We start from the raw sequence: 21,260 nt of genomic DNA, 5'->3' as shown, positions 1-21,260 counted from the left end.
CCCACCTACCAAGTAGGGGCTCTTATTGACTCCTTGTATGAGATGAGTAGACTGATGCACAGAGAGGTTAAGGAAATTGTCCGAGAGCACATGGCACGTGTGGAAAGAGGACCTAAACCTAGGACTGTCGGCGCTCCAGTCCACACGTTTTTGATACGCACTCCCTGGGGGCCTTTCCTCCTGCCTGCGCTGCCCTCTCTCCGAGCTTAGGCGCCACTAGTGATCCGGACCATCCATTGATTTACGGATCAATCCACGTAACAAAGCTTAGCGAGAACAGTGTGTCCGTTATTAAGCAGTTGTCTCTTGGCTTTCTTTCGTCTCTCCTCCCCCTGCTTTTTAATCCTCGGGCTGGGCCTCTGCAAACTTAATTTCCCCTATTTCAGCTAGCTGCCTCTTAGGTTTGATGAGCAGGGGGTGCTAGAAGGAGACTGGACGGCAGGGTGAGAGAAGGGACTTTGTCCTTCCTTTGCTCGCTTTTCGTGCCCGAGAAATGATCTCTCATCCTGTCGGCCTCTTCGTGATCCCGAGACCAAGGCCGGCTGGGTAGCACCTTCCCTCAGAGCTCTGAGTCACAGCTCTGCAGGGCCCTCCTTCAAACCGCTTAGATCCTAGTCGCAGCCAGGCAGCCTCTCCTAGAAATCCAAGTCCCCGAGCTGCAAGCCCCTCCGCCCAGCCGCGGCTGCTAAGGAGGCCACCTCTCCCCTTCGTTCCTGGCTGGCATTCTGCCACCTGCCATGTTGCCTCTGTGCTACCTTGGTGTCCCTTTCTGCTGTTCAGATGTCCCCTGACACCTTTTCTTTTTTCTTTTTATTTATGTTTGCTTTTGAGGGCCACACCCACACCATATGGTGGTTCCCAGGCTAGGGGTCGAATCGGAGCTAGAGCCGCTGGTCTGTACCACAGTCACAGCAACGCCCGAGCTGAGCCTTGTCTGTGACCTGCACCACAGTGCACGGCAACGCCGGATCCTCAAGCCACTGAGCGAGGCCAGGGATGAAACCTGCGTCCTCATGGATCCTGGTCAGGTTTGTGACCACTGAGCCACGACGGCAACGCCTCTGACACCTTCTCTAAAACCTTCTCCAACCTTCTCTAAAACACATGTTCTCTAGTAAATTGACTCCGTTGAAATGCCTAGTGCGGTTGCTCTTTTCCTGACTCTGCTCTGATACGGTGCTTGGTACAATGTATGGTCCCAGATACGGGATTCTGACACTGGTGCGGTAACGTCCTTGGCCTTGGACAGGCCTGGGCTCCTTGCTCGTGGGAAATAGTGACCTGTAGCGGCATTAAACTGTCACCGTGGTTGAGGGTGATGAACTGCCTACTGACGCCTGGCGGCTGCTGCACTTGACCACCTGGCCGTCCTGACAGCGAGATGGGCTGCGTGCCTGTTGACATGGGGAGAGCTCACGGAAAGAAAATCACCGTTGTAGCCAGAGAAGCAGCACAATCAGAGTAAATAGGCACAGAGAGAGGCTGGAAACCGTGAGCTAGAGAACTAAAAAGGCAGTGAATAATGACCGGGCCAAAAGCAGCCAAAGGAAGAACCCTGGGAGGTGCTTTTGTCCCAGACAGAAGTGCCTTTTGACTCCGGTAGAGGCAGTGGTGTGTCACTTTTACTCTGTGCCCCTCAAGACAGAGAAGAAGAGCCGAGCTTCCCAAAGACTCAGCTTGGGGCCCATGTACCGAGGAGGGAGGTGTTTGCTGGTTCAACCTGTGTCGTTACCAGGGTCCCAGCTGGAAGTCCAGGGCACATCATTTGTGAGTTCTATAATGATTTTCACTTTTTATCCAGGTACTTTGCCCAGTTGTCCTAGTTGTTCTCAAGTGGAAGTATTGGCCCAAATTTCTAGTGCACCATCAGCAAAAATAGAAACCTGGCATTTTTTGTTTCGCTTTGTTTGCCATGTAGCAGGTTTTTTTGTTTGTTTGTTTTTGTTTTTGTTTTTTTTTTAAATCTTCCCAGGGCCGCACCTGTGGCATATGGAGGTTCCCAGGCTAGGGGTCTAATTGGAGCTGTAGCTGCTGGCCTACACCACAGCCTCAGCAACACCAGATCTGAGCTGAGTCTGCGACCTGCTATAGCTCACAGCAGCACCAGATCCTTAACCCACTGAGCGAGGCCGGGGATCGAACCCGCAACCTCATGGTTCCTAGTCGGATTTGTTAACCACTGAGCCACGACGGGAACTCCAGTGCTGGCGTAATAAACATTTCTGGAATGAGTGACTGTCCCCCCAAAAGCAGTGGCCACTGGGAGCGCAGAGAGCACTCCCTGCCTCCCAGCCCCGGGCAGGGAGAGGAGCCTCCGTTAAGAAGGTCGCAGGCAAAGGAGTGTCCCCGTGGACGAGCCCGAGGGCTCCGTTAGGACAGGAAGCTGTCCTGCAGGAAGACAAGTGACCCAGCGGTTAGGAGAAGGGGGCTCGAGTCAGGTAGATTTCGTTTTAAATCCTATATTCTGCCCTTAACTGCCTTGTGCAAAGTTCTGACTTCTCTTTGTACAGTTTTCTCATTGTAATTTGGGGAGAAGATTTAGTCACGTTGTCAGGAATGAAGTAAAGTTTCTGTATGACTTGACTTAGCTCGTCCTGGTCTCCATCTAAAGGTTCATGAGTCACTTGCTTAATAATCTAGGAGGCTGAGAGTGAGGAGAGAAGGCGACGGCAATTTTATCTTGTAGCCGTTAGAGGCCTGGGACCCGGGACCCACAGCTTTGGCCTCTTTCTGGCCACGCTCATGACACGTGGACGTTCTCCGGCCAGGGATCTAACCTGTGCCACTGCAGTGACAGCGCCGGATCTTTAACTCACTGAGCAACTGGGGAACGCCCACACACACCACTTTAAAGGGCTTAAAAATATATTTGGTGCTTTAAAATATGACTGGCTCCAAGTTAGGAAAAGAAAACTGCAAAATAAAAATAAATGCTTTACTAAATATGCCCAACCATAGCATTAGGGCAATGAGTTTACTGCAACTAGATACAACTATTATATAGTTACCTATAAATTGTATTTAATGTGGGATGTAGGTGCATTTCCCTGAAGGAAGAAACTTAGCGGGATTTCACGCTGGCTCTGGAGGCTCTTGTCTGGTTCACTAGGTGGCAGTTTTCCTCTTGCTGGCCTGTGTCTGGTCTTCTCGTCACCCTTGCCTTCCCCGCTTCTCGGTTACTCCAAACAGCACGCCCTGATTATCTCTGCAAATGCTATTTCAGCATCTAGGGAAGTACATATTTTATCATTTCTAAGATGCCCATTTTTTTCCACACGTCAACATTCTGAAATGGTGATGCATCCTACACATTGATAGCATATCATGTTGGCAGCATTTTTTATTTTAGGGTTTCATAAAAAAAATACTGCAGCCTACAATTGATGGCATCTTAGATTTGATGGGATATAAGCTGTCTGGGGCTGGAGTTAGGAACTTCTTGGAGCTGGTTAGGGCCCTTTTTCTCTCCTCCCATCTATTTTTGGTTTCTGTTTTGTCTTAATCCTTATCCCATCTTTCTGGTTTGAGGCTCACTCTGCTCTCCTTCCCCTCATCCCTCTCTCTTCTTCCTTCCTCCTGCCGCCTCGTTTCCCCCTTCCTGTCCCCCTCTCGTCCCCTCCTGGAGTCTGCACAAGTTCCCAGGGCTCCTGCTGACCGGTACTCTTTTTAAGGCCCTACAGCCTGGTGGTGGTCCCCGCCGACCAGGTGAATCCCGAGCACTACATCTTCTCTCCCTTTGGGATCCTGCACGTCCACCCCACGGAGGGCACGGAGGCCATGGCGCTGGGCACCTGGCACCGCCACTCTGTCCTCTGGCAACAGCTCCAGTTCATTCCATTCTTCAAGTATTGCCTCTTACGCAAGGCCTTGGCATGGTAGGTGGTGACGGGTGTGGGGTTTGGGAAGAAGCGTCCCAAAGAGCAACAGCACGTGGTCCCTGCCCTCTGATCTGTAGCTGGAAGAAGGGCGTGAAGGTGCAGAAGCTGCACCGGCACCAGGCTTTCCTGGGGACGCATCTGCTCCTTGCTGTGCCGCACTTCGGAGTCGGGCTGCTCCACATTAGCAGGTGAGGTCTTCAGATGACGGCTCCACTGAGCGTCTGACACTTCCTTTACAGAAGTCATGGTGCCTTCATTGTAGAGAATCTGGCAGATAGAAGAAAGCCCGAGGGAAAAATCTTTAACCTCACTGTGTGCAGATGACTGTGGCAAGCACTGCGGTGCGGATCCTTGTTGTTTTTCTGTCACACGCAGACGCGGTTGTACTTCGCATATTGTTAAGTAACCAGTTTTTCCTCTGGATTGTATATTCTGGACCTAGCTCTATACAATTACGCATTTGTACATCAGCTTGCCCCCGATCATACACTTGTTAGGTATCAAGTTTGCAAATCTGGGGATGTAATGCAGGTATTTGAATCCAAACTCTACTCTTTCCCTGGTATTGCTTATATTGTTTTTATTTTTTAACACCTTTCTTTTTTTTTCTTCTGTCTTCTGTCTTTTTAGGACCACACCCGTGGCATATAGAGGTTCCCAGGCTAGGGGTTGAATTGGAGCCGTAGCCCCCGGCCTACGCCAGAGCCACAGCAACGCGGGATCCGAGTGGCGTCTGTGACCTACACCACAGCTCATGGCAACACCGAATCCTTAACCCCCTGAGCGAGGCCAGGGATCGAACCCGCAACCTCATGGTTCCTAGTTGGGTTCGTTTCTGCTGCATCACGACAGGAACTCCCTCCCTCCCTCCCTTTCTTTCTTTTCTTTTCCTTTTTTTTTTTTTTTTTTTTTTTTGGCTGTACCTGCAGCATATGGAAGTTCCTGGGCTAGGAGCTGAACTGCAGCCACATCTGCAACCTACACCGCAACTTGCGGCAACACTGGATCTTTAACCCACTGAGCGAGGCCAGGGATCAAACCTGCATCCCCATGGATACTTGTCAGGTTCGTTTCCTCTGAGCCATAATGGGAACTCCCTTCATTTTTTCTAAGGCTGTTTAGAGATGTGGATTTTTCAGGACGGTGGTAGGGGAATGATAACAAGTGGGTTTCCTCGGGGATGGGCAGCCCACAGGGCAGTTGGAGGTCCCTCCCCTTTGATTCTGAAAGCTACCTGTCCCCGCAGGCTGTTAGGGCCATTCCAGGGAGGCAGCCTCTGCCGTCTCTCCTTCTAGTCAGACCTTGGGATCTCTTTGACCCCCCTCCTGCAAGAAAGGTTACTCAGTGTCCGCATTTGCACAGACCCCAAGCCTTCCCCAGAGAATCCCCAGCCGGCAACTTCTGGCTTTGAACTCTCCCAAAGAGCTCCAAGAGGGGCTGTCACTGTCCGTTACGGGGAATAAAAGAGTCTCTAACCTGCGCGCGCTCCGAGGTGAGCTGGGCCTGGAAGACGTCGAGGGGGAGGGGCCGGCCCTGGCTCTGACACCCGAGCCCTCGATTCCAGGCTTCTGCAGGAGCTGCGCTCTGTGTCCTGGTTCCCCCGTGAGGCAGATCAGTGCTTCGAGCTGCTGGACCTGCAGCGGGCTCTAGCCAGGGAGAACCACAGGGCCCTGCGGCTGCTCCATCGCTGCCTGCACCTCTGCACAGCCGTCCTGCGTCTGGTAAGAGGCTCCAGTTTATCGCCTTCTCTGCTTCCGCGCTCACCTCCCCAGCGCTTCAGCCCCCTCTTGGCTGAGGCGCCCGCAGAGTTGTGGACTCTGCACTAGTCCTGTCCGGCAGCAGCAGCTTGTGCCCTGCGGGGATGGGGTGGGAACAGGCGGGCAGAGATGTGGACTCAGCCTTTGCCTAAGGCCTTGAGCAGAGAGGAGAAGGAACATAATGGTGGCTGTTTTTCCAGTTTGTACAGCTGGGAACTTGAGAGTTTCACGCTGCCAGCCTTAAATCTGAGCCTGTGTGAGCCTTGGGCAGGCCGCTGTGGCTGGTAGATGCATCTAGTCTCAGAGGCCTGCCTTCATACACCTGCTTTGCCTCTGTGGTACATGCCCCTGCCCAGGGCTCTGGAAGGCCCTGCCGTCTATTTGTCCCTTTTTCTTGGCTCATCCGCCTCCTCTGTTGTTGGTCAGGAGGGTGAAAACTTAAATTGGCTGAAACCTTAAAGTTTCCATAATAAGCATTTTAAATACTACAGTAAAAATGTTCCCATGATTTTAAATAGTCCGATTCTTTCCCTCTCCCAGAATTCCCTGTCCTCCTATCCTACTCTTTGTGGTCCTTTTCCTGTGTTTCTTGTCGCCTTTTAACATGCCGCCTACTTGAGCTAAGTCCCCATGGTAGAGTGTGAGCTCCGCAGGAGCAGAGGTCTTGGTTTTGCTCCTGATGTGTCCCGAGAGGCTAGAAAGCTCTGTGTACAAAGATGCTCATAACAGCTCCACGTATTTGAGAATTTGGACTGAGCAGAGCGTCTGTATGTTTTATGAGTTTTATGGATCGGACCCTTCAGGGATATTCTTTGGTTGTTTTAGAAGGTCTGGCTAAAGAGGAAATTCACAGCCTTGTTCAGGAGGGTTAGGAGAGGGGCCAGGGGCCCTGGGAGTGTCAGCGTCCTAGAGCCATGGGCGGGAGCAGAGGAGGCGGCGGCCTTTAGCATCCAGACAGCAAAGCCTGGACCTGCCCCTGCACTGAGCTCAGTGGGGCTGGAGGTAAGTGCCTACTGCTGTGCCCTTTCTCTCCTCTCAGTTCCTAAGGAGCCAGGGATCAAACCCACTGCCACACAGTGACAATGGTGGGTCCTTAACCCAATACTCCGCCAGGGAACTCCCTCAACTTTGTTTTAATGTGACAGAAATACTAATCATGACTTCCCTGTGGTCAGTAGTTAAGTGACTTTTAAAATTATGGATGACTTTGTATGCGGTAAGGAAAACAAATTTTAAGTGTACGGTTGGTTGAAATTTTTGCCCATGTATGAACCCGTGTAACCGGCAGCCCATCAAGATGTGAACTATGAACAGCCCTGCAGCAGCCATGCTAGTACCTCACTCGTCAGCACCCCCGCAAAAGGAACCTCCGTCACCATCGATTAACTTTGATTTTGAATTTCATGTAAATGAAATCAGACGGCATATGTTCTTTCTTATCTGGCTTTTTTCACTCCACATTATGTTAGTGAGATGTACCCATAACGTTGTAGGTAGAAATGGGTCGTTCTTTTGTTTGTTTTATAGTGTTTTACTGCACAGATATACCACAGTTTATTGGTTAATTCTCCTATTGATGGACATTTGTGTTCATTCCAGATTTTTACTATTGTGAATAATTGTTATGAACATTTTTATGCGTCTTGGCGGACATAAGCATTCATTCCTTGGGGGTGTATATTCCAGGAGTGAAATTGCTGGACTTAGGGTTTATGTTTTGCAGTGCCAAACAGTTTTCTAGAGTGTCTGGACCAGTTTATATTCCCATCAGACTTCGAGTTGTCCTGTAATCTCATCAGCACTTGGTATTGTCAAGGTTTTTAGTTTTAGCCAAATTGGTGAGGATGTAGTGGTATCTCATTGTGGTTTAACTTGCGTTTCTGTGACCACCAGTGATGCTGAGCATCCTTTCATATGTTTATTGGCCATTTTGGTGTGAAGCATCTCACTCTTGCTCATTTTTGATTGGGTCGTCTGTTTTTTTTTTTCCTTTATTGATATGTAGGAGTTATTCATATATTCTGAATATTAGTCCTGTATCAAATATATATATGTGTATATATACTTGTATGTGTGTGTGTATGACATTTTTATCCCAGTCTATGGCTTACTTTGTTACTATTTTACTGGTGTCTTTTGATGAACAGAAGTTCTTAATTTTCTTAAGGTTCATTTAATTACTTTTTTTTTTTTTTTTTTTGGTCTTTTTGTCTTTTCCAGGGCTGCTCCCGCGGCATATGGAGGGGTCCAATCGGAGCTGTAGCTGCTGGCCTACACCACAGCCACAGCAACTCGAGATCTGAGCCGCATCTGCAACCTACACCACAGCTCACTGCAACGCCGGATCCTTAACCCACGGAGCGAGGCCAGGGATCCAACCTGCAACCTCATGGTTCCCAGTCGGATTCGCTAACCACTGAACCACAACGGGAACTCCTAATCTTTTGTGGTTAGTGTCCTTTGAGTCTTGGTTTAAGAAATCTTTGCCTACTCCATATTCTCCTGTGTTTTTTCCCTAGGAATTGTATTACCTTATCTTTTACATTTAGGTGTGTAATCCATTTCAAATTAGTTTTTATGTGTGGTGTGAAGTAAGAGTCAAGTTTTATTTTTCTCATTTACTGAAAAGACTGTCCTTTCCCCACTGAGTTAAAGTTGTGTCTTTTTCTTAAATCAGTTGATTATACATGTGGGGGTCTGTTTCTGGACTCTGTTCTGCTCCGTTAGCTTATCTGTTAGTGGTATCACACGATCTTAATGATTGTAGCTTTATCACATGTCGATGTCTGTCACTCATGCTGGAGAATAATGTGAGAAAAAGAATGTGGGTGACTGGGTCACTTTGCGGAAGAGTAGAAAATTGACAGAACACTGTAAACCAACTATAATGGAAAAATAAAAATCTTAAAAAAAAAAATAAGTCAATATCGGGTACTGTAAGTCCTACAGCTTTTTTTTTCTTTTTTGCTTTTTAGGGCCGCACCCACGGCATACAGAAGCCCAGGCTAGAGGTCAAATTGGAGCTGCAGCTACCGACCTACGCCACAGCTACAGCAACACCAGATCGGAGCCTTGTCTGCGATCTACACCACAGCTTATGGCAACACGGGATCCTTAACCCACTGAGCAAGGTCAGGGATCAGACCCATAACCTCATGGATACTAGTTGGGTTCTTAAAGCCACTGAGCCACAATAGGAATTCCAGTCCTACAGCTTTTTGTGATTCAAGATTTCCCTAGCTATTCTAGGTTCTTTGAATTTCCATATAAATTTTAGGATCAGCTTGGTAATTTCCACAAAATAATTGACTGGAATTTTTTTTTTAGCTTGCTTTGAATCTATAGATTAGATTTGATATCCTGACAACATTTAGTTTCCTAATCCATGAATATGGATCTCTTGATTTATTTGGATTTCTTTAATTACTCTTAATAAGGTTTTCTAGGTCTCCTGGAGAGGTTTTGAATTATTTCTTTATTTAGATTTATTATAGCTGTTTGATATTTTTTGTGGCCACTATAAATATTTTAAAACATTATTATTTTCTAATAGCTCCTATACGATATACAAAAATGAATTCACAGCAGAGAAAAGACATCGTGAAGAAAAAAAATCCAAAAAGCTTTCAGAAGATAGTATGGGATAATATTTTTATCATCTCAGGGTTTCTTAAAATATAAAAATTATGAATCATAAAAAACAATAGATACGACTATATTAAAATTGATTTTTTAAAAAGCATCGTAAAGAGAGTGCAAAGATGAGTGCGTGCAGCAGCTGGAGCTTCTGTCTGTGCTGCCGTGTGGAGTGGAGCGGGTCCCTGCTGGCAGCCACCCCAGGTGGGGGCGGGAGGGGTGGGCACTAGCAGCTGGCAGCTGAATTCCTACAGGACCCCCTGAATAGAAGCATGCCCCCGCCCACTAAAATGCAGCTCTCCTGAGCAACTCAAATAGATTAGAAATAAATAAATGGCAATATTTTCAACATGAGTCTTTGGTAGACACTTATTAACTTTTAAGGCGTTCCCATCAATTCCTAGTTTACTAAGAGGTTTTTTTTTTCATAAATGAGTGTTGAATTTTATCCAGTGATTTTTTTTTTCTTCTCCAATTTAGATAATCGTGGGATTTTTCTCCCTTAGCCTGTTAATGTGGTGAATTGTCCATGTTTGCCATCTTTGCATTACTGGGATAAACCTATTTCCTCCCCCCCCACTTCCTTCCTTCCTTGTGTAACTTTTTTTTTTTTTTCCCGTCTTTTTTGTCTTTTCTGGGGCCACTCCTGCAGCATATGGAGGTTCCCAGGCTAGGGGTCTAATCGGAGCTGTAGCTGCCGGCCTACACCACAGCCACAGCAACACGGGATCTGAGCCATGTCTGCGACCTACACTGCCACTCACGGCAACGCCAGATCCTTAACCCACTGAGCAAGGCCAGGGATCAAACCTGCAATCTCATGGTTTCTAGTCGGATTTGTTAACCACTGAGCCATGACAGGAACTCCTCTTGTGTAACTTTTAACTTTGATATAAATTTCAGACTTATTAGGAGAGTTGCAAGGATAGTGTGATAAACACTCATATACCTTTAACCCAGATTATTTTTGTCCCTTTTGTGTTATCATTTATGCTCTTTTTCTTTCTCTGTGTCTATATGCATTGTTTTCCTGAGCTGTTTGAGAGTGAGTTGCAGTCACCAAGTGTGGTGATACATTCTTGCTAGAAATATTTCCTATGGAACTGACCGTGCCAGGCACTAAGCAGTAGACGTGAAATAAGGTGTCCTCCTTGCAAGGTGACAGGGTGGTGGACAAGTCACGTGAGTGACTAGGTCATGGTGCCCTGGACTCAGAACTGTGCCATGGGAGCACTGGGACTGGAGGGTATTGCCAGAGCGCAGAAGAGGGCACCTCGCGAAGCCCGAGGCCTGTTGGTCTGGCATGCTGCTTGCTTGGGTCCCCTGCCTTATGTCTGGGTCTCAGACGATTGGCATCTGAGCTTAGGGTGAGCAGAATACAATTCACCAACACCTCGTAGTTCTAACCACAAGCCCCCTTGAGCAGCAGAGAGAACAGGAGAGCAGCAAGGACCGCAGGTCCATCTGGCCAAGCGAATTTTTCCATGCTTCCCCTCTGCCCCTCAGCAGGACAGGCCCAGAGGGGAGGCAACTATCAGCGGCCTTTGCAGGCTGAGGCACTTCCCAGATAGGCCAAGAACCCCCAGAGAGGCTCCCAACTTTTATCCGACACCCCCATCCCCCAGTAGAAAGTCTGTCTGTGGCCGGAGAGAGCCCCCGTTGGCACGTGCGGCGGAGGGATGCTGGTCAGCAGAGGCCGCATCGCCGGGCCTAGTGCCTGGACTCCGTATCCCGCAATAACTGCTGAGCCTCGCTCAGCTCTTTGTCTGTGTCTAATCTGTGTGCTGTGAACCTCTCTTTACTCATGCGCGACTTTCCCGTTGGAGCCCCACCCCGGGGGCTTTTAGCAGACAGGCCTGGCCTGTCACGTCGGCTCACTGTAGCGTCTCAGTACAAGTTCCCCGTGGCACATCTTCTGTGGCCACTGAAAGATTTCCGGGGCCAATCTCCGCTGAAAAGCAGCCCTTTACATGCATGTCTAGGTTCTAGGCTCGAGGCTCCAAGCCCTGAGAGTCTGACGCAGACCAGGGGGCGGCCACGTTGCTCCCGTCCCCCTTGCTCCAGCGAGCTTTCCTCTCTGTGCTGCCAGATTCACGAGGATACGTACCGCATGCAGCAGGGCTTGCAGGAGCGAGTGAAAAACTGCAGGAGGACAAGGACAGGCCAGGGCTCCGTGTACCTTCAGCGGGTACAGTGCCAGCAGCTGGAGCGGAAGCTGAGGCGGGCAGAGGCCTGGCTGCTGCAGATGGGGAAGCTGGCCCGCCTGGTAGACTTCATGATTTGCCAGACCCTCGTGTCCATCGTAGAGGAGGAGGTTACCTCTTTTGTGGCCAACATCCTGCAGGCGAGGCGGAGGGTGGCACGTGTGGAGGCGGGCGGGCCATCCAGGCCGGAGGGGGCCAGACTCTCACCTCTCCTGCCCCTTCTCTGCAGGCCCCAAGGTGGAAGCCCTTTCTCTCTGCCCAGCTGGTCTTCGACAGTTGTGGCCAGCTGGCTCACGAGCCCTGCCTTGAAAATATGATCCAGATTATGACTGGGGCCCTGAGGTCCATCGTGGCCTCTGCCCTGAAGGTATTCTGGAGGGGGCAGGGGCTGCCTGCAGGATTTCCCACTTGGCAGCCTCTGCCTAAAATCGCAAGCTGTCAGCCTGGTCCAAACACTCACTGCTCTTTCTGCCCCTTCTCTGAACCTTGGCCTGAAGGTGATGCAGTCGCCGGACCCGAATACGCCCTGGGATTTCCTGTGTTCTGAGGGTATGGAGGCGCCCTGGGCGGTGGGAGGAAGGCGGGAGAGGGAGAGTCGGGCACCGGGTGTGGTTGGAGCACCTGCAACCTGGCTCTGCGCACGCGCGGGAGTAGCAGGGAGGGGGCGTGTTTTTGCTCACTTGTGTGTGGGCCTGTGTGCGTGTGTGTACACACCTGAGCGTGGTGAGGAGTGTACGAAGGCGTGTGACTGCTTCGTCCTAACTCCAGGAGGCTCTAGTCCAGGATTTCACGTGCCGTTGGGGTGCTTGCTGAGTTAACGTGTACGGGTCTGAAGACCCCTGCCTGTTCAGTGTTGGCTTTATTTCCTGCTGCCTTGCACGGCCTCTGGTGTAGTTGGTTCGCGTTACTGAGCAGTTTCACGGGTCCGGTCGTTGTTGGTTGTCATCCTCTCGCTCGATCATCACCAGGAGGGGGAGACACACCTTCCCGTGTCCTTCACTTGGTGTAACGCTGTCGCCAGGACAACCGTTCACCACTTTCACTCACATCGTTCACTACCGATGGAGGCGTAGGTGCTCTTCCAGTTCCGTTCCACCCGCATGTTTTCCTTAGGACGACGAAAAGACACGGCGTTACCTTTGGGAAACAGGGACGAGGAAGGAAGGAAAAAGAAAGGTCATTGAAAGGAGCTGGTGTCTTTTACAAATCACACCAGCTGGGGCACATTTTTTTCTCAGATGGATGAATCTAGGTTAATTGACAAGGACTATTGGTATTTGTTGTACATGGTACATGGAAAAAGGAAGGGCTCTGAAATCAGACGTGTTAGTTTACTAATCTATAAAATGGGCATAACTTTCCTGGTGATTTCTTTTTTTTTTTTTTTTTTTTTTTTTTAGGGCTGCACCTGTGGCATATGGAGGTTCCCAAGCTAGGAGTCCAGTCGGAGCTATAGCCACCAGCCTGCACCAGGGCCACAGCAACACCGGATCCTTAACCCACTAAGCGAGGCCAGGGATTGAACCTGTGTCCTTTCGGATGCTAGCAGGGTTCGTTAATCACTGAGCCACAAAGGGAGCTCCTGGGCATAACATTCCACCAGCAACAACGCATTCAATCTCAACAGCAGTCCTTGTGTTGATGTCTCTGTTAGTAATTGTGCTTGTCTGCAGTTCATCCTCTGTGCGGATTCCTCAGGAAGGGCTTGTGGGAGCGAAATTCTCAAGTTCTGTGTGGACCATAGTTTGTACCCTTTGAGAGGCAGTGTTACGAGATACAAAATCATTGCCTCACGTAGTCTTCTTTGCCGTGTCTAAACGATCTTACTCCGTTTTCTCTGGCATTAAAAGTTGTTATAGGGACTTCTTGTTGTGGCTCAGTGGTTGGGAACCTGACTAGTAACCAACAGAGGCCCTTCTGTGCAGAGATTTAACAAGGTACTGAAAGTGGCAGGTGACCCGTTTCTAGGCAGTGAAGGGGGAGGCCAGGTTCAAGGACGCTCTTTAGGGCAGATGCTGAGGGCTGGTCTGCTCTGCTGCCTTCGCTCCTCCTCTGTTCTGCAGAGGAGGAGGGACTGAGCTCCGTAGGTGCCTTCAGTTCAGAGCCGAGGTAAGGAGGGGAGCGCGGCAGGGAGGACGCCGTCCGTCCGTCCTGCTGGCAGGGTCATGGTCCTTTAGAGCCAGCTGCTCAGGTAGCTGGCGGCAGGGCTGTGACCTCCCCGTTTGCCAAGCAGAGCAGAGGCCTGGACACTTGGCCTGGAGTGTTTTTGCTTTTCGGCTCTCACAGTTATTCACCAGCCACGCAATATTCTTTAGTAATAATCCCCTCCCTGCTTAGACCGCTGGAGGAAATTCTGTTCGGTCCCCAGACCCTAACTGATCCGTTGCCTTGGTGGGTCTGGTACTGTGTTTCTGATATGATGTATGTGTAAACTCACGAGCAGAGGTGGTGTGTGTGTGCGATGTGTGTACACACTCAGGGTAGAGAGCGGTTGTGTGTGGCCCCCGGGGGCACTTGTGGACAGTTACGGCCTGTGCCCCGCCAGAAGACGACGACGAGGAGGACTCAGACGCGGAGTTCGTGATGCCCAGGTTCCAGGGCCAGCCCAGGGAGGCTGTGGACATGTTTTGCGGCCCGAATATAGGATCCGTGTGGCCCTGGAAGTCCCGCACCGTTACCGAAGCCCTGGAGGTCTGCGGGCACCGGCTGCGGGGCCAGTACCTGCCCCCCGATTATAAACAGCTGCAAGAGGACCTGGACAACAACCCTCGGATCCAGCAGGCACTGGCTACACAGCAGGCCCTGCTGGAGGTGAGGACAGAGGCTTAGAGGGTGGGGTGGTGCCCGCCTGTTCCCATCATAGCTGCCGGGCTCTGCCCCAAGCACCTCGTCTGCCCCCAGGGCATGCTGCAGGAGGTGCAGGACTTCTGCAGGGACCACCACTGGATGGCAGGCATTTACGAATTCCTGCGAGCCTGGGGGCCTCAGAAGCTGGAGTCCATGCGGGGCTGTCCCATCAAGAACTACGTGATGCTGGTGAGCCGCCTGAGTGACTGGCAGACCCGCGTGGCCAGTGTGCCCACGGAGGTGATCACCAAAGGCAGGTTGCTGCTGCTGAGCTGCCACGAAGTACGGGGCGAGATGGGTGAGTGCTGCCTGTCCCGCTCCCTCCCTCCCTCTCCTCTGCTCTCCTTGGGCCCGCACTGTCCTCCCGGGACCTTGGTGCAGGCCGCTCGTTGGACCTGCAGAGCCTCCAAAGCCCCCGGTCTCAGCCCCTTCCCTTTGCACGGAAGGTGTGATGGCTTCAGAGGCCAGCGCCTCTGTCATGGCTCTGCTCCTTCCCCACGCTCCTCAGGACTAATGTCCCTGTCACCTGACACTTTCTAGTCTTTTTCTTTCTTTTTCTTTAGGGCCGCAGGTGCAGCATATGAAGTTCCCAGGCTAGGGGTCTAATTGGAGCTACAACCGCCGGCCAACACCACAGCCACAGCAACGCAGGATCCTCAACGCACTGAGCTAGGCCAGGGATCAAACTTGCATCCTCATGGATACTAGTCAGGCTCGTAACCCACTGAGCCATGATACAAACTCCTGAGGACTCGGTTTCTGTACAGAGACTCCCAGGCATCACGGGGGCCCTTCCCCACATGTTGCAGTCAAAACCAACACGACATTACATGTAAAAAGTAGCTCTCGTTACCTGATCTTGGATTACTCTGTAGCCCCAAATTCTGCTGATGGTAGAAGAACGTACAGCTGGCCCTCCATAGCTGCCTGTTCTGCATCTGCAGATAAAATTCCAGAAAATTCAAAAAAGCAAAACTTGAACTGACAGCTGTTCAGACAGCACTTACATTGTACTTAGAATTATTTACGTAGTACTTACATCATATCAGGCATTACAAGTAAACTAGAGATTTAAAGTATATAAGAGATGGGAGTTCCCATCATGGCTCAGCAGAAACAAATCTGACTAGTATCCATGAGGACGCAGGTTCAATTCCCAGCCTCTCTTAGTGGATTAAGGATCCAGCATTGCTGTGAGCTGTGGTGTAGGTCGCAGACGCAGCTCACTCAGATCCTGCATTGCTGTGGCTATGGGACCTCCATATGCCGCAGATTTGGCCCTAAAAAGACAAAAAATAATAAAAAAAAATAATAAAGTGTATGAGATGGAGTTGCCTGGTGGCCCAGCCGATTAGGATACAGCTTTGTCACTGCTGTGGCATGGGTTGGATCCCTGGCCCAGGAAATTCTGCATGCTGCAGGTGTGGCCAAAATAAAAAAGACTATGAAAGGATGTATATAAGTTATAAGTAAATGCTACGCCATTTTATATTAGGGAGCTGAGCACGTGTGGACTTTGGTACCCGCAGGGGTCCCAGGGCCAGTCCCCCGAGGGACAGCTGTAGCCCAGCCGAAAGTGAAAGCCTTTTCCATCTAAAGCAGCGCTGGTCATCTAATTCCGTCCATTCTGGGTAGCTGGTCAGTCCAGCATTCATACGATCGTCCAGGTTGTTTTTATTCTCAAGTGTCCTCTGCTCCTTTTCCTCCCACGCTGGTACCCGGCGTTGGAGAGGCCTCTTCACTGGCGGCCGGCGCCTCCCTGAGGCAGCGCCCCTCCTGGTGTCCGTCCTGCTCTGGCCTCGCTGCTCCCGGTGCAGCCGAACCTGGCCTGTGTTCTCTTGCTGGTAGGAGCCCAGAGGGGCTGCTGCCTTTGCTGACGCAGCCCGGCCTTGGCTCCGGCGGACACCACACAGCCTGGGGGCCTTAGGGACCCTTTATCCGAGGTGTCTGAGGCTGGCCCTTGCCCCTCCACACAGGCCCCCCATCCGGGCCCACTGGCTCTCAGCTCTCCTGCCCTCTGTACCCCATCTGGGAGCTGTGGGGGACTTGGGACATTACATGTGGCCCTCCTCCTGCCACAACACATGGCACCAGGATTTCGGCTCTGCTGTGACCATCTCATTCACCTGAGCGTACAGGCAGCCTGTGGGGGTGGAGGGGGGGTGGAGGTAGCTTCCCAAGGCTATGGAGAGGGAGCTCAGGTCCACTCTGCTGTCTCCCCCCCCCCCCAGCTCATCTCAGTTGCCCTCTGACAGGTCTGCCTATAGCCCCACCAGGCCAAGGCCCAGCTGTTGGTCTCCCTGGTTCAAAACGGTCTTGTGCCTCCTTTCCTCCCTGCCCACGGGAAGGTGGTCTCATGCTACCGTTCTTTTTTATTCTTATTTTGTCTTTTTCGGCCGCACCTGCATCCTCCGGAGGTTCCCAGGCCAGGGATGGAATATGAACTGCAGCTGTGACCTGCGCCATAGCTGTGGCAACACTGAATCCTTAACCCACTGCGCTGGGCTGGGGATGAAATCTGCACTGCCACAGAGATGACGCCAGATCCTTAACCCGCTGCGCCACAGCGGGTACTCCCTCATGCTACTGTTTACGAGCTACGTGCCTCCACTGAGATGGCGCTGCAGATGCACGGTGGGTGGAGTAGATTGGGAAGCCGGCGGTTTGTCCTTCTAGGAGACAGGGAGGTTGTTCTGTTTGGTCACTAACACGCAAGGAAGACAGTGGCCAGTCGTGTTTGCTTCCTGCAGAGACGGGATGCTCTCAGACCTGCGGCCCCCGGGCCTGCTTCCTTTATGATGGTGGGAGGCCTTGGAGCTGGACAGGAAAGAGTCTGCCGGAACGACCTTGCCTTCTGCCCCTGCCCTTCCACCGATAAAAGCGCATGCCTTCTTCAGTACCTTCTGGGCCACAGAACTCCCCACTCCATCCCCCACCCTCCCTCCCGAACCCCCGGGGCGCAGGCTAGCAAGGCCGGAGCAGGAGGGCCTGTCCGTGGCCACTGTCTTTCTGACCCTGCTTCGGGCAGGCTTAGCTCCACTGCGGCTCAGGAAGTCTGTGTCCTTTCTAGGCTGTTGGCTTCTTGGCCCCTCGTCCAGGGTTAACCGGCCTCTTCAAGATGGACAGATGGGGAGAGAGAAGCCGAGTTCAGAGTCACGGCTGTTTGTTTACTGGTTTGGGTGGCTTCGGTTTCTCTGTTTGTAGCACGAGCACGTGGTCGCTCGGGTTGTGGAGAGGAGGATCACATGAGCTGTCACTTGCAGTATTCCTGTCACCGAGTATGGCATACAGGAGGTGCCTGAGTTTCTTCAGTTCATCTCATCCCCTTCCTCTGTACTCATCCTTCTTGTTGATCTAATTTTATCTTCTTATCCGCTTCCTTGAATCGCACATGACTGATTACCCTCTTTTGTGAATCGATCTCATCAGAAACTTGAGTTCATCCTTTACTCTTCCCTCTCCCTGATGCCACCACATCCAGCCTGTCACCAGATCTTCTGCCTCCTGAATCCCTCTCAAATCCACCTCCGAAGGCCACGCCCGGGAGCCCTGGCCTCTTCTCAGTCTGCTGCTCCTTTACGCCACACGGTGGCACCGTCGAGCTCCTGGCTGGCTTCACCTGCCCGGGCCGCTGGTCTGACAGCCGCACTGTTGGCGGCGGCCCAGCTCCTGTCATAGGCCAGTGGGGTCGTCTGTAAAAGGGTCAGTTCGTATCTTTGTGTTCTGCCAAACCTTGGGTATCCCTCGAAGACCCCCTAAGCCTTGCTTTTCTCAGTCTCAGCTCTTGGTGCTGAGTCCTATTGGTGACTCTCTCCAGAGCTCCAAAAGGCCCGTCCTCAGTTTGTCTCAGTTACCTGCCGCTGGAACCCACTGTCCCACTTCCCGGTTGCAGAGATGCTCGGGGAGGTCAGTCAACTTGCTTTTCACCCTCAGAGCAAAACATATAACAGAGTGGAGCCGGGTTTGAATCCTCGCTCTGCCTTTGTGTGATGCTGGTAAAGTTAGTTAACCTCTGAGCTTCCCTTTGCTTATATTTAAATAGGAACAAAGGGTTCTGCGGGGATAGCCTGGGTTAATCCTGGCAGAGTAGTTACACTGTGTCTGGCTTGTAGTGGGCACTCCGTACGCTGTTATTTAGTGCTATACCCTGCGTGCCCTGTTTTCTATATCTTGCTGCCCTGTGCAGACGTTAGCATCTCTGAACTTGAGAGGTGCCGTATAAGAGATGGCATGGCATCATCGTGTTTTTCGTGGTGTGGGTACAGTGATGGTGCTTCCCACGATCAGTGGCATCACACTGGTGGTATTCCTGCCCTCGGTGACAGTGGACTTGTTCCTGTTGACAAAGGCAGCTTCCAAGATTATTTTCTAGGCCCACCTGACAGCTTCTTTCCTTTAATCCTTAAAACAAAAGGCAGATTCTACACGCATCTTTTCTCCTAGAGCAGAGGCAGTGAGACCCCCCAGACAGAAGACGCTTCTCTGGGGTGGCCTTCTGCACCCGCGGACATGGCTTCCCGTGCCTTTGCAGGTGCTCTCATCTGCTTGGCGGGCCCCTGGGAGCCGTGACCACTCAGCACGTCCCGCTGCAAGGTCCCCTTCCCCACGCCAGGCGGAGGGTTCCTCGAGGAGCATTTATCACATTGGCATGTCTCTGCTGCCTTATCGTGGGAACCCTGCGGGCCCCACTCCTTGTGCTTGTCTGCTGGGGCCCAGCACAGGCCCTGGGGCCCTGCAGCTGCCTGGACATGGGGCAGGCAGGGGTCCAAGAGGTGTTCAGTGACTGCAGGAGCACATTCAGGGTCTGGCCTCCCCTCCCACCTGCCCCCCACCCTGGACCGGCGAGCCCGGGCACTGCGCCCCCTAGTGGCTGCTCTCTCCCGCCTGCAGAGTCCCAGCTGGCGAGCATCCGGAAGGACATTCTTGAACAGGTGCAGAGCGAGTGCCGGAGAGGCAGTCAGCAGCTGATAGCAGAGCTCACGGATTTCCTGAAGGCCTTCCAATCCATCAGCTCAGACATCCACGCCATCGCATGGTGCTCCCAGAAGGTGAGCTGGCAGGCCCTTCCTTCCCAGCTCATCCAGGGCCCAGCGCCCCGCTCTCAGCACCTTCTTCAGGATTCAGCTGAGCTCCCCATGCGGCTTGATGCTCTTAAACGGCTCTCATGCTCTCTGTCCTGGCTCCCAGGGATCCAGGGCCCTGCCATCAGGGTGATGACTTGGTGCGGGAGGAACTGGGCCGTCTCCCGGGAGACCCGGGTCAGATGGGGGAGTCTGATCCCCGAGGGCCCTCATCTCGTTGGTTGAAAGGTGGCTGCCCGGGCCTGGCACCTCTAGCAGTTGGCACCCAGAGAGCTGCCCGGGGCTGGTGAGGGGCGGGGATGGGGGGTGCTGGTCCCATGCTGTGGTCCCTGCAGCTGAACGAGGCCAACCAGCGGTACGCGGAGCTGGAGGAGCGAATGGGATACACGCGGTCGCTCTCTGAACTGGTCCGCGACCACTTCGGTCTCTTCAACGCCGAGAACGAGGCGCTGGACGTCTCGGTGAGAAGGCGGCGCGCGTCCCCCCGGGGCCCCGCCCCTGCCCCTCCCCCCCCACAGCCACTCGACTCCCCCCCCCACCACCGCAGCTTCTGGACGCGTGGGAATCATTCCAGTTCGAGAAGAGCCAGGCCACCGAGTTCCTGCTCAGCAAGGGACATGCCATCGTGCCCAAGCTGCAGCAGCTGATGGTGGCGGCGCTGGCAGAGCTGGAGGGCCTGGTCGAGAAGGCGCTGTCCGGCCCCTTCATGGACCCTGAGCAGGAGCAGAGGAGCACCGAGCGCCAGCTCATCTCCCTGGAGCGTCAGTTCCAGAGCACAGCCAGCTACCTCGGCGAACTGCACCACGCCTATGCCACCTTCACTGGTACCGGGGCGCCCCTCCGCCCGGGATGGGCCCTCGGCTGAGATCAGGGCTGGGACCAAGGGATCGTCCCAGGCGGCCCTGAGCATGTCTCGGGAGTCGCATACCTTCGTCTCAGTCCCTTTTACTTATTTACTTATTTCTTTAGGGCTGCACCCTCAGCATACGGAAGTTCCCAGGCTAGAGGTCTGACTGGAGTTTTAGCTGCCAGCCTACACCACAGCCACAGCAATGCCAGATCCTTACCCCACTGATGGAGGCCAGGGATCGAACTTGCATCCTCATGGGGGCTATGTCGGGTTCTTAAGAGTAAGAATGATTTTGTAATGTTGGTATATCACAGCTTGGCTAAATAGTGAATTCTTTTTTTTTTTTTTTTTGGTCTCTATCCTTTTAGGGCCACACCTGCAGCATATGGAGGTTCCCACGCTAAGGGTCCAATCGGAGCTGTAGTTGCTGGCCTACGCCACAGCCACAGCAACACAGGATCAGAGCCGGGTCTGCAACCTACACCACAGCTCGTGGCAACACCAGATCCTTAACCCACTGAGCGAGGCCAGGGATTGAATTCGCAACCTCATGGTTCCTAATCGGATTCATTTCTGCTGTGCCATGACAGAAACCCCTAAGTAGTTAATTCTAAAGTCACAAATTGTTTTTCTCCAAACCGAGATACTGTGTTGCTGTCTTCTGATGTTTATTACTTGTGGGCAAATTTGATATCAATCTGATTTGCTTCCTTTGTAGGCAGTTTGTTTTTCCCTTATTTGGTGATGGCTGCTATAATTGCTCCAATCTCCTTGCAGAATTCCTATTTGTATGTTGGGTTTTCTGGCTCTCTCCATTTCTTTTCTTCGTCATCACTTGTTCCTTTATTTATTTTTCATTTCTTTTAGTTCTGGGGAAATGGGAGCTCGTCTTATGAGCGTCCGTTTTCTGTGGTGTCTACTCTGTAGTTTCCATTGCATTTTGAAGCACACACATGTTGTTTTGTGTGATTCGGTGCACATGTGTACGTGTATACGTGTGCATACAT

General features: G+C 51.9%; 1 protein-coding gene across 1 annotated transcript in view; it reads left to right on the top strand.

The window, feature by feature from the left end:
* DNHD1 (dynein heavy chain domain 1) overlaps positions 1 to 21,260 on the top strand; it is a 65,886-nt gene that overhangs the window by 8,455 nt on the left and 36,171 nt on the right. The window contains 11 exon segments of the mRNA XM_021062338.1: positions 3,672 to 3,875; positions 3,956 to 4,066; positions 5,443 to 5,599; positions 11,361 to 11,615; positions 11,705 to 11,842; positions 11,973 to 12,024; positions 14,021 to 14,286; positions 14,377 to 14,620; positions 19,213 to 19,370; positions 19,739 to 19,922; positions 19,925 to 20,227. Of these exon segments, the coding sequence (XP_020917997.1) occupies positions 3,672 to 3,875; positions 3,956 to 4,066; positions 5,443 to 5,599; positions 11,361 to 11,615; positions 11,705 to 11,842; positions 11,973 to 12,024; positions 14,021 to 14,286; positions 14,377 to 14,620; positions 19,213 to 19,370; positions 19,739 to 19,922; positions 19,925 to 20,227 (2,072 nt within the window).

The sequence above is a fragment of the Sus scrofa genome, chromosome 9, assembly GCF_000003025.6.
Source record: "Sus scrofa isolate TJ Tabasco breed Duroc chromosome 9, Sscrofa11.1, whole genome shotgun sequence".
NCBI classification, from domain to species: Eukaryota; Metazoa; Chordata; class Mammalia; order Artiodactyla; family Suidae; genus Sus; species Sus scrofa.
Note: the sequence above shows the minus strand (reverse complement) of the source record. Positions and strands in the feature narration are given on the sequence as shown.